A 22,256-nucleotide genomic window follows, 5' to 3' on the forward strand; every position below is an offset into this window, starting at 1 on the left:
CGCTGCTTCGTTTGTAAATCTTTCATATCACAATCCCACCCGTCTCAAATCGATCAATCGATTCCAATGTTTGCTGTAGAACTAACCGAAACCCGGCCACGTACCGTATCAGCACCTAACTCTGGCAAACGCCATCCGATCGCAACTTCGGGGATCGTACGACACGCGCGGTCAGCTTAACACTAACCGGAGACGACCAACAATTGACAGTATTTAAATTCCCTTTAACAGGTCCGGAGCTAATAACACCTGCAACACTATTACCTACTATTTTACAATCGGCTATCCGTTTACTTTGTGCATTACCGAGGCGCGCGCGAGAGAGAGGTTATAGTGCGAAAATTACTATCCGCAATAGTTTTCCCATCAACAGCAGGTCGGTTTATGGTTTGTGAGTAGAACCGTGCAAAAGTGCATTTGGAGGCAATAATAATTAATAGGGATGCCAGTAGCTGAGACACGACGGAACACATTGCATTCCGTATCTCTCAATGGAAACCGGTTCGAGTGAGTAATTTTACAAATTTGTATCCTCACTCGGCATTGATGATAACGCAAAAGTTTCCCAGATTGGTTCGTTAGAGTTGAACCTTTTTGAGATTGATTTTTATTTCACATCAGTTTGATTCTACGAAGATGAACTGCGAGTATTTTTAGACTCGGCCAGTAACATCTTTCATATAAAGTCATTGACAGAGACAAACATGATTGACTTTCACGCCAGTTAAAAAAAAAACAACATTTATGAATATAAGTGACACCGTCAATGAATGAGATCGTTGTTATCCAGATAGTTTTTCCATCTCCATGTGATGTTTAATCAGTATCTGTATTCTTGGAATGGCGGGTTGTGTATCTGCACTCAAGCACAATTATTTACTTGCTAGAGCTTGACAATCTTAAGTATTCGAAGTAAAAAGATGCATAACACGTAACAGAAGCCTCGTTTTGGCGATTCTCACGGAATATAAAAACCATGATGGTAGTCATGGGAAGATGTCAGAACTCTTCAGAAATTGCAGACTGAAAAAGCGTCAAGATGAATATTTTGTTGCCATCAAAAACCAAACCTAATCTGTAAAAAATATTGATGGATTGATGATTCCAGTAGAGTTGACATGGAACGTATCTCTTTCATATCATCTTCAGCTTGAATACTCTTCGCTTCTTAGTCAGGGCTGGTCATCATTTTCTAGTAACATATAACTGTAACCTTAATAGTCTATATTAGAGTATAAAAGAAACATCTTTATTGCACTCGTATCACACTTGTTGCTGTCTTCTAGGTTACCGAATATACAAAATAGCTGCTGTTTAGTCTCACCAAATTCGACACTTGTCTCCGGTTGGATTCATACCACTTCCCGGCCGGCAGCCGAATGTCCGGCTAAATTCCTGCGAATTACTGAGAACCCCTTTCAGTCGTACCCAACCCGGGCAGTGAGTATCATCGAGGGCTGCTTTTGCCGCGGATGCAGTGTGAGATTCACACCACAGCTATGGGACAGAAAATATCGTTTAATAAATTGATTTTGTTTTGTTTTAGATATGAAGTACGAACATTTCCGTAGGAAATGAAAAACAGCTGCTCGTGAGTGTAGTTCTCGAAGCCCGGCAGCAGTGGCTCCTTGCCTTCAAGCTGAGCGTACATTTTGTACGCATAATACGCTTCCCGAACGCCCCCGTTATCGGCGATGTTCTCCCCTAGGGTTTGTCGGCCATCAATCTGTGATCAAAAAAATTCCTGATTGGTACTAAAATGCGTTTACGAAAGTCAAGCTCATTTACGTAGTCCTTCGCTTCGTCGATGTAATATCCACTGTATTGTTGCACGAAGCATGCAGTACGATTAACGTATTCTCGGATGGTGCTGTTAGACCACCATTGCTTGAGGTTACCTCCCTGGTCAAACTGACGTCCTGAACCATAAAATTGACTATTGGTGCTTGAAACTTTTAACCATCACAACAACTTACCACTATCATCAAACCCATGGGTCAATTCGTGTCCCAAAATCGTCCCAATGGCTCCGTAGTTCAGTGCTCTGGAATAGGCGTAATAGGCAACCTTAACAACTGATGAAAAAGTTGGTGGAAAAAACAAGCAATTTGCAAGTGTTCGCAATTCGGAAGACACGCGTGCGTTATTGGTAGTAGCATTGTGCGATGGGTGCGCGCCTACGTTCGATTGGGTGCACAAAACAGTTGCTCATCAAGCCATCGCGCTTACTTGAGACCCAAATGGTAGAAAGGATACTGCAGAATGGCGATCGGAACGGCTGTTCTCCCGGAATGCACAACGGGGTAAAGGTCGTCAGTACAAAGTAATGACAAGAGCTACAATTTCTACTCACTAATGGCGTTGTCCTGAAAGGTATGAAATGCATTCACGTTTGTTGGGACAGTGTCCCAACTCAGAACGTTCTTCAGCCGCCATCGACGTAGCTGTTTGATGTTTCTAAGCTGGATGACCTGCATCATGTTGTCCAAATGTTGTGCGTCATCTATCTCCAGCTGCAATGGTTGGTTATTTACTGTTACTTGTTGAAAATCCTACGCATAGCTTTGCAGACTACCTTACCTTATCATAGTGCTCCTCCAGTTTCGTTTGGTTCAGTAGCCACTCAGGAAAACCAATCAGACTGCGCATAGCTTTGGACTTATCCAGAGTGGATCGCTTGGTCTTCCAGTCCATCCAGGTGGCATCGCGAACCAGCCGCTCGAATGCACCCTGTATGTAACGCAACATCCTCTGCATTTCAGGTTTAGTATCTCGCAGAAAGTGCTTATCGGCGATTGCGTAGCTTACGGCCATACCCATGAGCTTGTTGACCGCTCCCACACAGTACAGCGATCGCGGTGTAAATCCTTCCGTTACGGCTGTCACCTTGTAGTACTCGTAGTGCAGCTTCCTGATTTCAGTGGTGGTATGCAGGATAAGCTCCTCGACTACGTTCCACCAGATGAACAGTTCGATGTGAACCAGGGGAGTTCGCGATAGGTAGTCTGTCAACAGCTGCAGATAGTAGATATCGGCGTTGCTTGTCAATATTAGATCTTCGTTCAGGTTCAGCTGCGCCTCCGGGACACCGTCAAAGACTTCATCTAAGTACTGTTCCCAGATCGGCAGTGGATCCCTGGGTGCCAGAAACTGATCGGTGAGTGCCTGTAGCTCCCGAGCGGTGGTATTCACCAGATCTTGCAGATTGAGCGAATCCTCCGCCAAGTTGCTCTTAGAGGAATTTTCCGCTAGTTTGTCTAGCTGGAAACACCAACAAAGAATTAGATTGCGCTGAAACAGCTCCGAATTAGTTTGTAGCAAACCTTCAACAAAACCTTGGACATCTTGACGTAAACGTCAGCTGCTTTCGTGAAACTGTCCTTGAAACCGTCCAGATCAGTTTTTGGGTCGCTATTGTTAACAAGAATTTTCATAGTTCCTATCATGAAGGTTTTGTAGGCTTTCATATAGTTTGTGTTCTCTTCCGCATCATCGTCGTCATCATCATCATCCTTTTCGCTGACCATGATCCGGTGTTTGGCATTCGTTATGTGCTGTAGGATGTTTTCATTGCTGCAATAAAAACTTAACATAATCTTCATACTTAATTTACCTAATTGATTACTGACAAAGGTAAATCGGACTTCTTTTCGGGGGTTCCCAATACCAGTTTGTTAAAGTCTCGGTTCGTCGGATCGGGGAACACGTCGAAACCTATCATAATATCGAACCCGAACAGTTGTCGTATCTTCGCTAGGGATCGCACCCAATCGAAGCTATAGTCTTCGTAGTTCGTGTCCGTAATGTTCAGCATCGTTGGATAGTCCGGTAGATAGAACTCACTCAGTAGCGTAAAAATCGGCTCATAACCGAGAGCGTCCATGGCAGCTGTTAGGGAAAACAGTTTTAATACTGAATCTTCGCTTATACTGTAGTACTTACTCAAATTCATGCACCCTCGATACATACTCCGTGCCTGCTTAACTGGCTTGGGATCATCGCTGGTACTGTCGTTCAGCTGCAGATATTGGCGAATGTTGCGCAAAATCCTCGACTGCCGTTCGCTAAACCAGTCGTAACTGGTGTAACTGTCCGGCCGGGGATGATCATCCGCCCAGTTGCCGCAGGTGTAGCGGTAGAAGTCTTCACACGGATCCACTCCCGTGTCCATGCTTTGCTTGAGAGCCGCTGCCGTGCGAAGACAATCTGCGCTATGGCAGACGGCCGGTGGGAAGTGCACTGCGAGAAATTGAACATTTTGGAGGTGTAAATGAATGGGAATTGACAACAACAGTCGTCAGTTTAATGGAAATTTTTTGCCAGTTGAATGATTCAAGGAATATCCCCATACATTTTTCGTTTGATTGACCAATTTTCCTAACACAGATGTCAGAAACAGGTAGATGAAAAAAATCCAAGCATACGGCTTATGAACAATCAAGGATTATCCGCAAAATTCTGTTCTGTGCAAGCTGGATTTTGTTGCTGTCAGTTTGTGCACATGACTCTCACACCGGAGTTGCGTAATTTGTTTTTCACCTGTTAATTAGTTTGTTATTGAGAGTCACGGTCTACGACAAATGACCAAGTAAAACGATTTAACCAAGGCAGAGCATTTGACCAATGTCTTCGCATTTCGTCGAACATCTGTTTAAAAAACTTAACTTCGGATGACCACTCAGCTCCTGTACCGTAGATGATCACAAAGAATGATGGGAAGAGTTTTAGCTCGGGAGATTGTCGATGTAGGATGTTTTGGGTTTTGGAGGTATTGATTTTATTTTTCCAGGTGTTAGGTTCTCTGCTAAATACTATCTTTGCCGGTCGCTCATCCGCCATCCGTGCTACAGCCCACTGTAACCTGTCGTGTTTCATCAGCTTGACAATATCAGCGTGTTTGTGTACTTCGTACAGCTCGTGATTCATGCGCTTGCGCCACACCCCGTTCTCTAGGTTGCTTCCGAATATTGATCGCAGGATTCTACGCTCGAAGACCCCAAGCGCTCGTCGATCGGCCTCCTTCCATGTCCACGATTCATGTCCGTAGAGCGCCACCAGGAGTATCAGATCCTATAGAGCGCAAATTTCGTACGGATCTGTAGGCTACGGGACCTAAGCTGACTACGCAATCCATAAAAAGCCCTATTCGCCGCCCCAATCCGCCTCTTCAACTCGCGGCTCACCTCGTTGTCACATGTCACGAGAGTACCAAGATAAACAAATTCGTCGACCACTTCGAAAGTATCCCAATCCCTCTCCACCGCAGCACCAACACCCGTAGAACTACCACGCTCTCTGCCAGCCACCATGTACTTCGTTTTGGCAGTGTTTATGGTGAGTCCAATTCTCGCAGCTTCCCGTTTGAGAGCCTTAAAGGCCTCCTCAACTGCTCTACGGTTAACACCAATTATATTAATTTCGTCCGCAAAGCCCAGAAGCATGTGAGACTTAGTGATGATGGTGCCGCTCCTCTGCACACCTGCCCTTCGTATTACACCTTCCAAAGCTTTGTTGAACAGCAAATTCGAGAGCCCTTCTACTTACTTCAGACCATCCAACGTCACAAACGGGTCCGAAAATTCGCCCGCTGTCCTGACCCATGATGTGAAACCGTCAAGCGTCGCTCGTAACAGTTTACTTAGTTTTGCTGGGAAACCATGTTCTAGCATTATTCGCCAAAGCTCGTTGCGTTTCACTGTGTCGTACGCCGCCTTAAAGTCTATGAATAGATGATGCGTCTGCAAGTTGTGTTCTCGAAACTTGTCGAGAATCTGTCTCAAGGTAAACATCTGGTCCGTTGTAGATCGCCCCACGTGAAAACCACATTGGTAGTCTCCAACAAAGGCTTCCTGTAACGGCCTCAGTCGCTAGAACAGGATACGGGAGAAAATTTTGTAAGCGGAATTGAGGAGGGTTATGCCTCTATAATTACTACAGTCGAGCCTATGTCTCTTCTTGTAGATAGGGCATATGAGTCCTTCCAACCAGTCCGTAGGTAGTTGTTCCTCAGACCCTTGGGATAATCTGGTGAATTGCACTACACAGCCGCTCCCAACTTTGAAAAGGTAGGCCGGTAAGCCGTCCTTTCCAGCGGCTTTCTGGTTCTTTAGCTATTTAAAAGCATTCTTCAACTCGTCCAATGTTGGTGGGTCCACAGATTGTCCGTCCTCACCAATTTCTATCCTGTTCCCCTCGACGACTCTCTAACCTTCCTCACCGTTCACAACCACTTCAAAATGTTGCTCGCAACGCCTAGCCACCTGCGATTTATCGGTTATCAGGTCCCCCTCCCTGTCATTGTATATGGCAGGTACTGGGACGGTCCGGTTCCTGATTCCATTGATCGTTCTATAGAAGCTCCTCATGGCGTGCCTGGTGAAGCAATTCTCCGCCTCTGCGCTCACGTTTCTTACGGCGATGAAGCCTCTTTTCGGCAGCTCTTGCCTCTCGGTATTTCTCCCGCATCTGACGCGTTACACGATTAGCTGCTACTAAAGTGTTGGCGTAGGCTCGGTTCTTCTCCTCCGTCATCTCTAGGCACTCAACATCGAACCACCCACTACGCGTGGTTCCAGTCGTCATGCTTATCACTTCTCTCGCTGTTTCGCTGACCGCATCATGGACGTGCTTCCACTGCTAGTTCAGGTCCACTCCAGCTGGTTCACCGATCCGTCTATCAACTTTTCGAGTATACTCTGCAGCACCTCCTTCTGCTGATAACCTTTGGATGTCCAGACGCATCTCCCTCGCCGATCTCAATTTAAATACGTTGTACAACCGGGCGCGAATCTTGCCTACCACGAGATACTGACCCGAGTCGATGTTTGGCCCTCGAAAGGACCGCACATCTATGACGTCTGAAAAGTGCCGGCCGTCGATCAGCATGTGGTCGATCTGGGAGCAGACCTCTCCATTGGGGTGTCTCCAGGTGTGCTTCGAAAAGTTCAGACGTGCAAAATGGGTACTACAGATGGCCATTCCCCTGGTCGCGGCGAAGTTCACTAACCTCAAGCCGTTGTCGTTGGTGGTAGAGTAAAGGCTTTCCCTACCAATAACGGGATGAAAGAACTCCTCTCGTCCGTCGTGTGCGTTCGTATCTCCGATGACGATCTCTATATCGTGCTGTGGGCACTCTCAATACGTTTTCTCAAGGAGCTCATAGAACTCCTCCTTACGATTCGGTTTTATCGTTTGTCGGCGCGTACACGTTGATAAGCCTGTAATTGAAGAATCTGCCCTTGATCCTCAATACGCATAGACAGTCATTAACAGGCCTCCACTGTTTCCAAGTAGCACGAAACCGACGCCCTGTTCCGCTCTATTGCCGCCACTGTAGTAGATGTGATACTTGAAAGAAGTGCCCGAGGTTGGATCAACCGCCCGGAATTCACGTTCTCCGGTTGTAGACCAACGCACCTCTTGTATTGCTGCTACCTCCACTTTTGCCTTCCGTAGCTCTCTGGCCAAGATGCCCGAACGTGCCGGTTCGAGCAGAGTCCTAACATTCCAAGTACCAAGTTTCCAATCGTTGTCCTTTTTCGTTTGCCTAGGTCTATAACGATTGTTCCGATACGTAGGGGAACTGCTCCATTATTCATCTCATTAAGCCGATATTCACGAAGAATGCACGGATTAAACACCAAATTTTCACAGAATCATTGAACAAATAAACTAAATATGCTTACATACTCCTATGGAATCGTTTAGCATTGTATATTTAGTAGAATTGGCTAGATTTATCCAAAATTTTGTAAAACAAAACCATTTTTCACAACGCTTCCATATCCATCTTAAAACTTGAATAACTGCTCAATTTTTCATCTCACGACGCTCCCATATTCATCACACTGTTAATCATGAACAGCGTTGCCAGGTCATTTTTTTAAAAATCTGGAAAAGGCAAAAAAAAATCTGGAAAAAATCTGGAAGTCATTTCGTGGGGTGAAAGTTAAATTCTTCGGATATAAGTCTTGAGGTACGTAAAATTTAAGGTGACAAAATTGCAAAATTTCGCGCCAAATTTGAAGTGATGACCTTTTTGCGGAACAGAGAAAATAAAATCTGGATAAAATCTGGATCATTCATGAAAAATCTGGATAATTAGACATCAAATCTGTTTACCTGGATACATGTTCAAAAATCTGGATAATCCAGCTAAATCTGGATACCTGGCAACGCTGATCATGAATGAAACACATTATCATGAATGAACATAGTCGCAGCCCGTCGTGGTTATAAACACTATATATATAGACCTGCGGACTGAATCGCAGCGAGCCAAAATAACTGTCAAACGTGCGAGCCAAAATGAACATAACGAAAAATTTGTATCAAACAAATAACAAGAATATAAAAAACCAGCGATTCCAGTGCTGCTGTCATCCACTACGCAGGTCTATATATATAGTGTCTATAGTCGTGGTAGGTTACCTACATATCCGCTGTAGTTGTTTACGTGCAAATATGGTAACCTAAACTAATACAAGTTGTTCTTTTGGAAATTTGAGGTGAACATTTCAAAGATTCAACTATTTTTAGTGTAGTGAGTGATTCTGTTGAGTGATTAAAATAAAAAATGGTCCGCTAGTGATGATAAAAACTTTGGTTGGCTGCTGAACGAGTTCCGTTGTAGCCGTATAGAGCGTTGCGCGGATTTTGTTTTCTGAGGTAGATTTAGAGCTTTTAAGTGAGTTTTTGAGGATTCTATTTTATGAGAAATCTAGAGTGAGCTAAGAAGAATCCATTCCATGGATTAGCAGATCGATTAAGTTAGAAAATATGCGTTTTCTCCTGTTTTTAATTGTGTTTTCATGTTGTATGAGATGAATATATGGGCTGAGATGAATAATGGCGCAGTTCCCCTATTTCTGCTAATTCAAGCTTGTTTTGCGAAATTTGAGGTGAACCTTTCGAAGATTAAAGTATTCTTAGTGTATTGAGTGATTTTGTTTATTGATTAAAATAAAAAGTGGTCCGCTAGTAATCAAAAAAACTTTGGTTGGCTGCTGAACGAGTCCCGTTGTAACCGTATAGAACAATGCGCGAATTTTGTTTTCTGAGGCAGGTGATTGAATTGAATGAGTTTTAGAGTGCAGATGCCCGATTGTAATATCAAATTTAGTGCTTTTGAGCAAGCGCATCGGTGAGTTGCCATTTGAGTTGCTATTTTCACAACGCTGGCCGTTGCTATTTTGGATATTTGGATTTTCGCACCGGTCGTTGCTAATGGGGATTACCAATTCCCCTATTTCTTTTTCACACCGGCAGTTGCCAATTTCTGGAGACCGTCACTAGCCAGCGTTGGCAAAATATTTGTTTGTGATGTATTTCGCATATTTTTTGCGGATTTAGTAATCACCAACCTATCCGTCAGTCAATCGTTTCCGGAATGAGCTACGTTCTTTCTACTTCATAAAATGTTCCCTCTATCTCATGAAACTTTGTTTTAACTTTGTTTCCGTTTTCCCAAGTTATCGATAACATAATTCTTTTGCAGGTTTTTTTTTTTTTACTTGTGCGTACATGGATTTTTTCATCCTTATATGTTTATTTAAAGTAATTCCGTAAAACTGGGCACGTCCCGCAACGTTGGCTTAAATGACTATTCTACTGAAAGCTGGCGAACTGTCATTAGTTGTATTATGTATTTCATGCTGTCTCGGTTCCCACAGTTTGCTATTAATATTTGAAAATTTGCCGCCAAAAAAAAAAAAAAACTTAAATATAGAACGCATAAATTGTTTTCGAGTATTTGGTTGATTCTAGTGATGGAGAAAATGATTTCGCAGAACAAATTTCCTTATACGCGATTAAGAAAATGGTTTTTGGAAAGATTCGGGGCGGCTCTCAGCCTAGTAAATAGCCAAATATTGACCGCCATGCGGAGGAAGGTGCCATCCAGCGTTTTAACAATGTTTTTATCGGAAACACCGGTCTATACCGGTGACCATTTCCAACGCCGCTTTCGAACGCATCTTGGGTTATTTTTGAAGATTGAAACAGCGGAAAAGGAGAAAAATGGTTTTTTATAAAACGACCGAACAAAACGGGAAAATAGTTGGTAATACTCCCGAGCAGATTTGCTCAAACCTTCCAGGTTTATTGAATAATGTTGGCCAATCTTGTGAGAATTTGAGCTTTCCGCATCGTGTAGGTTGCAGACCAAAATGCCAACCAAAATGGTCATCTCAATAAAAAACCTATACAAAATGTTTACCTGCCCGAAAAAACACCCTGTCAAAATTTCAGCTCAATCGGAAATAAAATTGAGTAGTGGTTCACGCCAACACTTGCGTCCTACGACGTGTTTAACAAGCGAGGCAAAACGCTTCGTCTTCCGAGGCCGATCAACTATCGAGCACAAAAAAAAACAACAGTTTGACATTTCATCAAATAGCAACGATTCGGCTCGTTGCTATCGCGTTGCCAAATTTAATGAGGTGAGGATTGTTATTTCCCAAACCAACATAGCAACGCCCGGTGCGGTTGCCGCGTTAAGATGGGAGTTGCCAAACTAGCTTTAGAAACTTCAATTTAGCCACTGGTGGGCTTGCTCTTAAGTGAGTTTTTGGGGATTATACTTTATGAGAAATCTAAAGTGAACTAAGAAGAATCCATTCCATGGATTAGCAGATGGGTTTAAGAAGAAGAGATGTGTTTTTTCCTGCTTTCAATTGTGTTTACATGTTGAATGAGATGAATATACGGGCTGAGATGAATAATGGAGCAGTTCCTCTATCATTCTCTGGATTTTTCGTAGTATGTTTATTTTCAGCATGCTGCCTTACTAGGGCTGCGATGCTTAGTCTCGCGACGGGGCTGCCGCCTTGGGTGTAGCCGGCAAGACACCGCATTTCATAGTTCAGCCGTCCGCTCCGGATCAGTCGCTGTTTGAGCCGCCCCTAACCTGGAGAACAGACGCTCAGGCAAGCTGCTCTCCAAGGAGACCAGCTCCCTTTTCCCTGTCAGCATACGACCAAGTTCCCACCGGTTCACCGATCTTCCCTTGGTTGCTCGTATCCTAGTCGGTACCACGTGGAGGTAGGGATAGGAGTTGCTGGGAATTATGCTATGGACCACACTGGGATCTATTTCATATCAACTAGTAGGGGTACCTGGGGTAATAGGCACCGTTGAGGCAAGATGCACCTTCTCTGATTTACAATGGAGAAACTTTTTAATAACAAAATAATAGTTCTATTATTTGAATCTATATTTTCTATAGTCACCCTGTCGATTTGGCAGCACTGAAATGTCAGAAAATGTGAATAAATCCAAAAAAAAAGTTTTCGTTGCATACGGTTTAATTTTTTTTTCTAAGCTAAATTAAGTGTTTTTAGCTCTTGAATTGATGTTTTCCACCAGCGAAAAGTGTTATAGCATCGAATATATGTCGAGCAACATATTTCTGATGAAATATCAGTGAGTTTCAATAAGAATTACCGTTATGTAACCAGAAACATTCTCTTGTTACGTTCGGGGTATAACGCTTCCCTTAGCTCGGGGCAAAAGGATTCTTTGTAAACAAGTTTTGTGCTTACATTTCATCTCGTTTGCAGCATTGTCCGGTAGTTCAACCGGCGTCATGGATCGTTGAACAGCTACGATCGGTGCTAGAGGCAATCAAGAACGGTGATTCTCAAAACTACACTGAAAAAAAATCACACGCACATACTAAATGCTCTTTACACATGAATACCAATAAACCAACCCAAGCGTTTTAACAGGTCGACCCATAATGATTTTTAATGGAATTCACGATATTTTAATGTGTTTTGGCATTTGACGCGTTCTACCATCGAAATCTTAGTGTAAAAAGATTGATTTTGGTATGGATGACATGGCAAACCGAAGTGTAAGACACTTGATTTTGTGCTGTGAAGTGAAACTCAAGTGTATTCCACTTAGATATGAAATGTATCATCTATTAGCACAGACGTAAGTAGAATCTACTTGGCAGTAACGTGTCGATTTTTTATAGTGTATGTCGCTCGAGTGTATGGGATTCCATAGGAAACTTTTTTGCCTTTATTTATTAGATGACAAAATGAGTCGTACTGCCCCAATATTGGAGTGAGTTCTGCCCCGTAGACGGGGTGCATTTTACCTCATTTGCATGGAGCTTCTTACCCCTTTGTTGCGGTGTATTTTACCCCAGGAAGAGTGCATTTTGCCTCGATTGACCCCTTTTATAAAATTATTACACTCACTTAAAAAAATGTGTATTTTGCATTTTCTATGATGTTCAAGCATCAGATACGAGTTGGAAAAATTAAATAAGGGTTTTTATATATTGATCAGTATATAGCATTAGTTTTATCTCTCAGCTTTAACAAGAATATACTCTGCTTTCGTTAACTGGTGCGTTTTACCCCAGGAACCCCTACGGGTGTGTTGCTGGTACGCACTGCCCAGCCATTTACCAACCCTTCTTAATTATGAAAGTATATTCAATTCCAAATCAAATGCAAGTAGTTTTGTGGAAATCGGTTGATATTTGGCTAAGTTATATATTTTTCAAGAAAACCAGAATTTTTGGCTTCTATCGCACAATTATTTCACGGTGCTACAAATGATGTAAAAATGCAAAAACTTCTGATGTGACTTAGTGTGGGTTGTAGCTTTAGTCAAGTGTTACTTGCGCAAAATTACAAAAATTAGAAGTAATGGTCAAAACATGTTTTTTGACCTTAGCTCACATTTTTATGTTTAATGCGGTTAATTTTTAACCGATTTTTTATATTTTGGCTGTTTTGGAAAGGCGAAAAATTGAACTTTCGAAACTAATGGGCTTTCATCGTTTTACCGGAAGATCTTTTCATTTTGGTGATGGTTCAGCATAAGTAACCCTGCCAAGCGTGGTTTTCGTTCACAAGGCTAGAGTGATCCCTCCGTTATCAACTTGTGCAAATAATGTGTCATAAAATGTGTTTAATAAGTTACGGTGATTGAATGAAAATCTACTGAAATTCTACTTCTAAACCACTGTGCGTTCTAGATCTAAAAATTTGTTTATCATTAGTAGGCACTCGGCTCAGTTGGTTTGTATTTCAGCTCAAAGTTCTTTGTGCTCACGGGAAATCTAACTTTGGGAGTACACTAAAGTCGCTTTTCACGCGGGGATACATGCCGCGTAAAAAAACCGCGTGAATTCCGGAATCCGCGTAGAAAAAGCCGCGTAAAAAGCGACCTTAGTGTATATCTCGAGCTGCGTGTTCAATAATGATAAAATCATTTTGGAAAATTTTAAACATATTATTTTTCATTTCTCGAATTTCAAACAATTAATCAACGTTTAGCTAGTTAGTTTATGGCATTGTCAAGTAAGTTTGTAGCATTGTTTAGTTAGTTTTCGTAGGTATTTTTTTGTTTGAAATTAGGCCCTTTTGGATATTTAGTTCATAACTAGCTGACCCGGCAAACTTCGTACCGCCGCCTTGAGTTTTATTGATTGTCTATTTCAAGCAGTAAATGTGGAGATGACGATTGAAAAATGTACTAACTGGGGAAATAGTTAATTAGAAATTTACGAGGAATATAGTCCAGCAGGTGGGACTCGAACCCACAACTTCTAATCTCCGGTCAGATGCGTTTACGATTACACCACCGCAAGACCTATAGGACGACCTCGCTAAATAGCAATTTTGCATCGCTTGCACACTTTATCGCACGTCATCATTTACTCAGTAGAGAGTATTGTTTGGTGGCTGGCTTTTGTTTCGTAACTCTCACGTCACAGTGGGGTTTACTGCATCAGTAAGAGATCGAAAAGCGCCAGTCGTCTCATGTAGTGTTATTCTTGTTCTTTATTTTCATTTATCAGATAAATAAAACGATTATTTGCAACTTTGCTCAAATAAGCCAGAAATAAGATTTACATTATCAAGCATATGCCCTTGAATAAAATCGAAGCCACGTTGAGAGTATTCACATGCATGTCGAGTTTGTTGCTACCACGCTATAGTTCTTTTGCATAGAAATGGTGTAGTATGCAGCGAAAACAAATATCACTTAATATGTGAATCAATAACAGGTGCTTGTTTACTCAACAACGACGCCTCAATAACAACGCTACAACAACTTGTCTACCGGTCATAGCCTGCAATCATAGTAATTTAATGGAGTTGTTCTTGGAGTGAAAGGCGGGAAAAACCGAAAATATATTTCAATTTTTTTCTAACTTTATCAGTTGATTATTGTTATTTTTATTGCTTATTAACTCGTCGGAGATCAAGACAAAACAAACACAAAAAGAATCATTCAAATCTGTTGATTCTAATTCAAGCGAAACGCCGTTTTACAGGCACTAGCTTATTTTTATTTAATAGAAGAAGAAGAATAACATTTTTGACTTTTTTCTTGAAATTATTTAGTAGTCTTACGGTTTATAATGGATTTATAATCATCAATGACAATCATCAATGTTTAGCTAACCTTTATAAAAAATAAGATATTCGAGAATAAGTTTTCTGAAATAAGACATTTTTTATTGTGCATGTTTTTTTCGGAAAAACAAAAAAAAATATTAACAACTTTTGCGAAGACGTCACACTGATCAAATAAACCGTTCCGGCTATAAAAATATTTATAATCATCAATACCGTACCATATGAAAGTACAAAATGGTCGGTGTTAAGTCAGACCGGACCAAGTAACATTTTGGTTATTTCGAGAAAAACGAGTTTGAAGTTTACTACTCTGTGAATTTTGAAGATTTTCATATTTCCTCGTAATGTTGGTATTATCCCCGGTGGAAACTATGGTCGTATGCTGACTGGGAAGGGGGTCGTACGCGGCTGTATCCCCATAGGGGCGGCGTACAACAGCGTCTGACCCGGAGCGGGCGGCTGAATTATGGAATGCTGTATCTCGCCAGCTACACCTAAGATGGCAGCCCCATCAGTAGGATGTAGGTATCGCGACCCTGGTAAGGTAGCATACCGATACGTTTCATCAACCACGAACAACGAATTTAGAAATAAGGAACGGATCAATCGGCAACGACCTAGGCTACGAACACGGAAAAAGATTAAAGTGAACGATTGGAAATTGGGTACTTGGAACGTCCGATTTCTCAATGAACCGGCGCGGGCTGGCTTGCTTGTTCGAGAACTACAGCGGTAGGGAGTCGAAATCCCAGCGATTCAGGAGGTTCGGTGGCCAAATTCCGGAGAAAGGGAATTCCGTGCAGTAGACCCTATTGCACGCACTTCTTTCAAGTACCACATCTACTACAGTGGCGGCAAAGCAGCGGAACGGGGCGTCAGTTTTGTAGTGCTGGGAAATCAGAAAACAAGAGTCATCCGGTGGTGGCCCGTAGATGACCGTGTATGCGTGTTGAGGATTAAGGGCAAATTCTTCAACTACAGTTTAATCAACACCTACGCACCGACAAACGACAAATCCGATGAAGTCAAAGATGAGTTCTATGACAAGCTTGAGCGAATCTATGACGAGTGCCCAAAACACGACGTAAAAGTCGTCATCGGAGACGCAAACGCACAGGTTGGGAGGGAGGAATTCTTCCGTCCGGTCATTGGAAGGCATAGCCTCCACTCGTCAACCAATGAAAACGGCCTGAGGCTGATAAACTTTGCCGCGGCCAGAGGAATGGCCATATGTAGCTCCTATTTTCCATGTTTGAATATTCGGAAACACACCTGGAGGCATCCAAATGGAGATGCCTGCTCCCAGATCGATTATGAGTGACGAACAAGCTGTGGAGCCACCAACACAGGAGGAGGTGAAAAAGGCGATTAGTGAGCTGAAAAACGGCAAGGCCGCTGGGAAGGACGGTATCCCGGCCGAACTTCTAAAAGCGGAAAGCGGGCGGCTGTACTATGCGATCCACCAGATAATACTAAAAATCTGGGCGGACGAACAAATGCCGAACGACTGGTTGGAAGGCCTCATATGCCCTATCTATAAGAAGGGCCATCGATTGGATTGTGGCAACTATCGAGGGATAACGCTGCTCAACTCCGCATATAAAGTGCTCTCCCGTATCCTGTTCTTCAGATTGAGACCGCTAACGGAATCCTTTGTTGGCGAATACCAGGCTGGTTTTCGACAAGGGCGTTCCAGGGGAGGGATCAAAATCGTGCGTGCGGATAGCTGGCGAGACATCAGCCGCGTTCGTAACGTTGGATGGACTGAAGCAGGGGGGTGCGCTCTCCAACCTACTGTTTAACATCGCTCTTGAGGGTGCAGTACGAAGAGCAAACGTGGAAAGAAACGGTACGATCATCACGAAATCTTACATGCTTGATGGTTTTGCGGACGACGCCGATATCCTCGGTATCAACCGTAAGGCCGTGGAGGAGGCTTTCGTACCTTTTAAGAGAGAAGCAGCGAGATTGGGACTTGTCATTAACTCTGCCAAAACGAAGTACAAGGTAGCTGGCAGAGAGCGTGGGAGTCCCCGTGGTGTTGGTGCTGAGGTGGAGATAGATGGGGAACGATTTGAAGTGGTTGACGAATTCGTTTATCTTGGTACGCTTGTGACATGTGACAACGATATGAGCCGTGAAGTGAAACGACGAGTTACAGCTGCGAACAGGGCTTTCTACGGTCTGCGTAACCAGCTAAGGTCCCGTAGTTTGCAAACTCGCACAAAACTAGCTACAACTATAGGACGCTGATACTCCCGGTGGCCCTTTACGGACATGAAGCATGTACGCTGAAGGAAGCTGATCGACGAGTGCTCGGAGTTTTTGAGCGTAAAGTTCTGCGATCGATACTTGGCGGTAAACTGGAAGATGGAGTGTGGCGCAGACGCATGAATCACGAGTTGTACCAGGTATACAAACATGCTGATATAGTGAAGGTAATACAGCGGGGCAGGCTTCAGTGGGCTGGAAACGTAGCCAGGATGCCTGACGAGAGAGCCGCCAAAACTACCTTCAGTAGAGAACCAGGAAGAGGCCGTCGACTCCGTGGTAGGCCTCGCACGCGGTGGAAGAAGATGCATGATCTGCTGGTGTACGGGGAGACTGGAGAACGGCTGCCCAAGACAGAAGAAGCTGGACGTCTCTAATTCGTTCGGCCCTAGACCGGTGAACGATTAGTTAGCCAAAAAAGTAAGTAAAGTAAGAGCAGGAGTTACTCTTTGACTGTATCATGTTAAGTGACAATTAAGAAAAACAGCGTTATGAATTCGACAATGACCGGTAACTTAACTGACTAGGTGAAGTTGGTCCACTCTGACTGAACAAAAGAATGATATGTAATAAGTTGGTTCATTGTGACTGATCAATTGAAAAAAAAAAATATTTATAGCCAATCATTCGAACAGTTAAAAAGTTTTAAAATTTCATTTTTCGCTTCTTTAGCACCAAAAATAATACAAGTTATATAAAATGTAATTGAACAAACTCAATAAATGTTCTCGCAATCATCCTCTCTCACTTTATTATCATTTTTATCAACCTTTTTAGGATATGATTCCTTGGTAGAGTCGTTATTTTTGAGGTCAGAATCGTTATTATAATCGTAACTTGTTTTTAAAAATGAAAATTTTTGTGTTACTCACACTAAAGACTAACATTTTCTAGTTATATGTTCAATCATAGTGGACCATTCACACTCGTTACTTTTACTGGTAAAGTATACTCGTTTGGCTAACGGGTTCTGAAACTTTTTTATAAGGTGCCTTGCAGCTTTTAAATTAACTTATGCTGTCTTCAAACCTATGCAAATAATTCCGGAAATTACAACTTTTTCCTGCTTGGCACATAGTCCACTCTGTCTGAATACTATAAAGCGTGATATATGGTCAGCGTAGCGATAGCAAAATTCGTCAAAAAAATACATTCAAGTACATTTCTGTGTGTAAAACATACATGATTCCGATGAATGATGGAAGAAAGTATCCTCTAATCAAGAGAAATCCGAAAAATCACTTGAATATTCGTCCATTTGCTGATTTTTACAAAGTGACTGGGTTGTAGTTGCCGATAACCTAACACTTGGTTTGTTCTGACTGCACACTATGATTGCTTTTCTTCGATCATTCAGAAAAAAATATGCCATAATTTGTGCTATTTGAGAGATAAATCAACTCTGGTTGTTGTGTGTTGTAGCTGAAGTAAATCTTGATTCAATGCTATCATTAACTCGTTTTTTTTACCAATTTTGCGACTTGGCCCGGTATGACTTAACACCGACCAAATGACATCTATACAAAGTTTCAGCCAAATCGGAATATTATGGAATTGTTCATCAGGCTGTGCGTAGGACTATTTTTCATTCAAATTATTGCAACGATGCTGGTTATAATGATCAGCAATTATTTATAAAAATTTGGTTCCTCGAGCTGGAAGAAGAAAGTAAAAGAGAATGTTCACGATTCACCAAACGCCAATTAAATGTAGAAACATCGAATTGAACTTTCAGCTTTTTTATCTAAAAATGTATCATAATCAATATCCCTCGTGCTTTAACAAGGCCGATGGAATTCGAACAAGATGGGAACAAATATGCGAAACGTAGGGTAAGGAACCTACTTTAAGCAGCTTATGCAGCTTCCTGTGCATTGCGGTATCAATTTATTCAGTATCTCTTTCTTTGTAACAACTCCAGCCTTTAGCCTCTAAAACTGTTTTGACAATTTTCTACAAATCACCAAAACGTTTTTTAAGGCTGTTTGCACCTGTTTTGCGGGGAGATTCCGTCAGTACCTGACTGCAATTTTTGTTATTCAAAAATTTTTCTGTGATGAACGGTCATATATTCGTAAGACAGCTAATTAATCAGAGAATTCGTTCCCGTAATTGAAATTGTCGATATTGATCAAAATTCCGGAGTTTGAGGCCCGTTTTCTTCAACTGATGAAAATAATAGACCTTACCATGCGAGAGTATACGAAACAATTACAAACTTGACCGAAGGGTAATTGAGTTTTCATTCGCCTTCTACGCGTAAGATATAAATTATGTTCTGTGTTTTGGCAGCATTTCCACAGCTATGAAGTGAACCATTCCGAAAAAAAACTTTCAGATAGAGCTAAAAAACTCTGGAGATTTGTAATCAAACCCGAATGTAATACTTGAGTGAGGGTTGAATAAATCCATCAATTTTTTATATACTTACGTAAGCAGGCAACAACGATGAGTCCGATAAGGAGAATCACGATCACCACGATCAGTATGATAAAGATGGATTTGTGGTAGTAGCGTCGTCGAAATCTACCGTTCAAACGCATCCCACATGCCGTGTTTCCGTGTAATCCGTGGAAAATGAGAAAAGAAGAAATAAATAAGCAATCAATTTTTCACCCACGCCTTGCTTTGATATTTTTGAAAGAATAATGCAAACTAATATCCGTCAAACAATACAATACATTATTAATTGAATAGGACTAATCACATAAAATGCTCCATTCTGTTCTTCTTGTCCTGGAGAAAATAAAAAACGACCCATTACGAGTAAAATAGCAAAATAGATAAGAGAAACGCTTTCACTCGACATCAGAGCGCTTTGTTTCGAAATATGACGACGAGCAGCCCGAGCGGGGCGATAAAGCAAATAACTCAACTCATTACCTTGATTGCACCCCCACGAGGTAGGGATTCCGGCTGGTATTGATGCCATTCCCGGTACCCGAACCCGTACTGTCGGTGAATGGTCTGTCTGCGCTGCTGCTGTGAATCGCATTGTTTATCTTGGCGGTCAGCTGGCCTGACGGTGGGTCGGAATGGAAATGCGTTGGAAAAGAGCGATGAAAAAAAACAACAGGGTAGAATCTGGTTAGTGCACTGAGGGATTGAAGTTAGAGGTATCGCACCGATTCGCTTGAATTCAATCACAGAGTTGAGTGAAGTTGTAACTGTCGGTTTAATTGATGACTGACATATTAGAGTGTATGTTGAGCTATGGTTATTATTTGAACTTTCATGTGTCAGTGAAAATGGAAATGTGGCATGTGATGGGTGACGGATGGGTAAAACATGGTTCCACACACCACCCTGATAGATATTGGTTAATGTGAGAAAAAAGGTCACATCCGCTTTGTTTGGATTGGATATGTAAAACCATTATTCAACAAAAGCATGGGAAAATCAAATTTCTACTGCTTTTTTAAGCCAATGTAAACCTATGATAACGTTATCTCTTGCTTGTTGATAGAAATTCTATTCTATTCTATTTTTACAAGCTTTCAGTTTGTGTAAGCATTTGGCTAGACCAGCGGTTCCCAACCTTTCGGGCTTCGCGAATATTCCGATATTAAGTTCTACCATCATTTATCTAAATATTAAAATCGTAATACCCTAATACTCTCAGAGACTGTGGCTCTGATTTGAACACAATAAGTGTCATGTTCACTTGTGATGGAGACGCTTTGTTTTTTAATGCGTTAATGTATCGCCGAACAATGTTACTTGAGCAGTCATTTTTATACCACGTTTCATGCATAAATAGAAATTTGCATGCGATTTTTTCCCATCGAAAATGTAAACTTGTAATGATAAACGGTTGAATTCGATTGCCGATTTTGTTTTTTGCTTCGAATGCCAAAGTTGGATAACTTAGATAGAATTGTAAAGTAAGTTATATATGACTCTAAATACCCTGAAGAACCAACTCAACAAAAACATCTTTTTCTTCAAACCATAATCAAAGGGCAATGTAGGTAAAGGTATGCATGCTTTCCTTATGAAACATTTACAAGGCTCTCGTCTCCGCGTTCGCCCTGACGTGAATACGGAATCAGCAGCATGCCGTAAACTGACATCCGCCAGTGGCCAATTGCAGTGTGTGACCATAGAAGCGCGATAACTAGTTGCAGTACAACTTCCAATAGCAAGCAACCACATACAAGTTCAGCTGCTACTCGCTATCATTGACAAATAAACTTGATGGTGATCATTTGAGTATCAAACATTATAACTGACCTTCGCCCCAATAATCTACGCCTTAATCGGTATCATAATCAAAGTGTTACGTTTGATTTGTCTGTGCTTCGATCGTCGTAACTAGACTCGATTCGATTTTCTGCTCTCTTCTGCTTGGTTAGTGTACAAGAAAAAAAGTGCTCTACAAAAAGCTTGTTCATGTGCACTGGAACGAGATCTAACATTTTATAAAAAACTCAATTCAATTCAAAGTATTTTATCATTCAGTTTTAAATTCCGGCGACAGAAATGAAGTTTCAGCACGACTAAACCGACAGAATAGGCCATTCCGGTTAGATGCTTGTTTTCCCCTATGACTTTCCACCACACTGGCTACTGACTTTACAGGACAAAAAAAAAAGCGAGGGAGGAAAAAAATTGTTTGACCGGCTTTATCGTTACTCGCCTCCTGCACCCTAATCCTACCTCAATATATATGGATGGAAACTGTGCTGTAAAACGTAAAACGCAACTGTCCCAAGGACGATGCAACTGACCAGGGGGAGGGGGAGGGTTTGGCACAATGCATACTGCAGCAATGGCACCCGCTGCCGGATGAGGAAGTGCGCTGTATTTTAACCCCGCTCAAACATTTCCATTTCCGATAGATTGCTGGGCATGATGGCAGTTCAGCACTTCGGTTTTACTGTATCACTCTGTCTATCTCTCTTACTCTCATACTTTACATTTTTTCTCTTTAGTTCCTTTTTTGTGCGATATTGGTTATGAACACGTGACGGAAGTTACATTTTATTGAGTACACTCTGTTTGTCTCCACAGTGCGATGTGTAACTGTGCAACAATCAATTGGAGCCCGTAGGAGCACTTTGAACTTTTTTCATCGATTGTTGATTGAGTTCGGTTCATCGACCCTCTACAGTGGATTACCAGTGAATGAGAGTGAGTTTGCATTTATGCAAAGTGCAGGAAAAGAGTTTCTGTTACACAATTCTATCACACTTGGGAAGTCCAACTGTTAGATAGCTGTCGACTAAATGCGAGCAAAGTAAATTCCAGGCAGACAAACGACTGAGGAGGCCAACATCTGCGTGACACAAATTTAAACCTAAAAAGAGTAACCCATAAACTGGAGACTAACTACCTACTTGATATGCATTTGAACAAATGCTTTTTTGTTGTTGAGAAAATATAATGAAAAAATGCTACAGTTTCTACTGATTTTTTGTCCAATTGTATAGAAAACTTGCTGATCCGGTAAGAGTATTCTGTATATCAACACGATTCTGGAAATACCCTTATGAAATATCCATGAGCTTAATTTGGAATCATTTTCTTTTCTGGCCTTCAGGAGAGGTTTTGAGCGATTCTGAGTTAAATTTGGGATCATTTTTTTGTCTTTTCTGG

General features: G+C 41.8%; 1 protein-coding gene across 1 annotated transcript in view; it reads right to left on the minus strand.

Moving 5' to 3' along the window:
* The window catches only part of LOC129729211 (uncharacterized), a 49,748-nt gene that overhangs the window by 16,331 nt on the left and 11,161 nt on the right, over positions 1–22,256 (minus strand). The window contains exons 3-14 of the mRNA XM_055687706.1: positions 19,542–19,677; positions 19,090–19,184; positions 3,943–4,239; positions 3,630–3,888; positions 3,324–3,573; positions 2,581–3,261; positions 2,354–2,513; positions 2,238–2,278; positions 1,977–2,205; positions 1,789–1,919; positions 1,562–1,726; positions 1,325–1,497 (exon numbers count right to left, since the gene is read on the minus strand). Coding sequence (XP_055543681.1) covers positions 1,325–1,497; positions 1,562–1,726; positions 1,789–1,919; positions 1,977–2,205; positions 2,238–2,278; positions 2,354–2,513; positions 2,581–3,261; positions 3,324–3,573; positions 3,630–3,888; positions 3,943–4,239; positions 19,090–19,184; positions 19,542–19,677 — 2,617 coding nt within the window. The remainder of the gene's footprint in view (positions 1–1,324; positions 1,498–1,561; positions 1,727–1,788; positions 1,920–1,976; positions 2,206–2,237; positions 2,279–2,353; positions 2,514–2,580; positions 3,262–3,323; positions 3,574–3,629; positions 3,889–3,942; positions 4,240–19,089; positions 19,185–19,541; positions 19,678–22,256) is intronic.

Source organism: Wyeomyia smithii, chromosome 3 (assembly GCF_029784165.1).
Source record: "Wyeomyia smithii strain HCP4-BCI-WySm-NY-G18 chromosome 3, ASM2978416v1, whole genome shotgun sequence".
Classification (NCBI taxonomy): Eukaryota; Metazoa; Arthropoda; class Insecta; order Diptera; family Culicidae; genus Wyeomyia; species Wyeomyia smithii.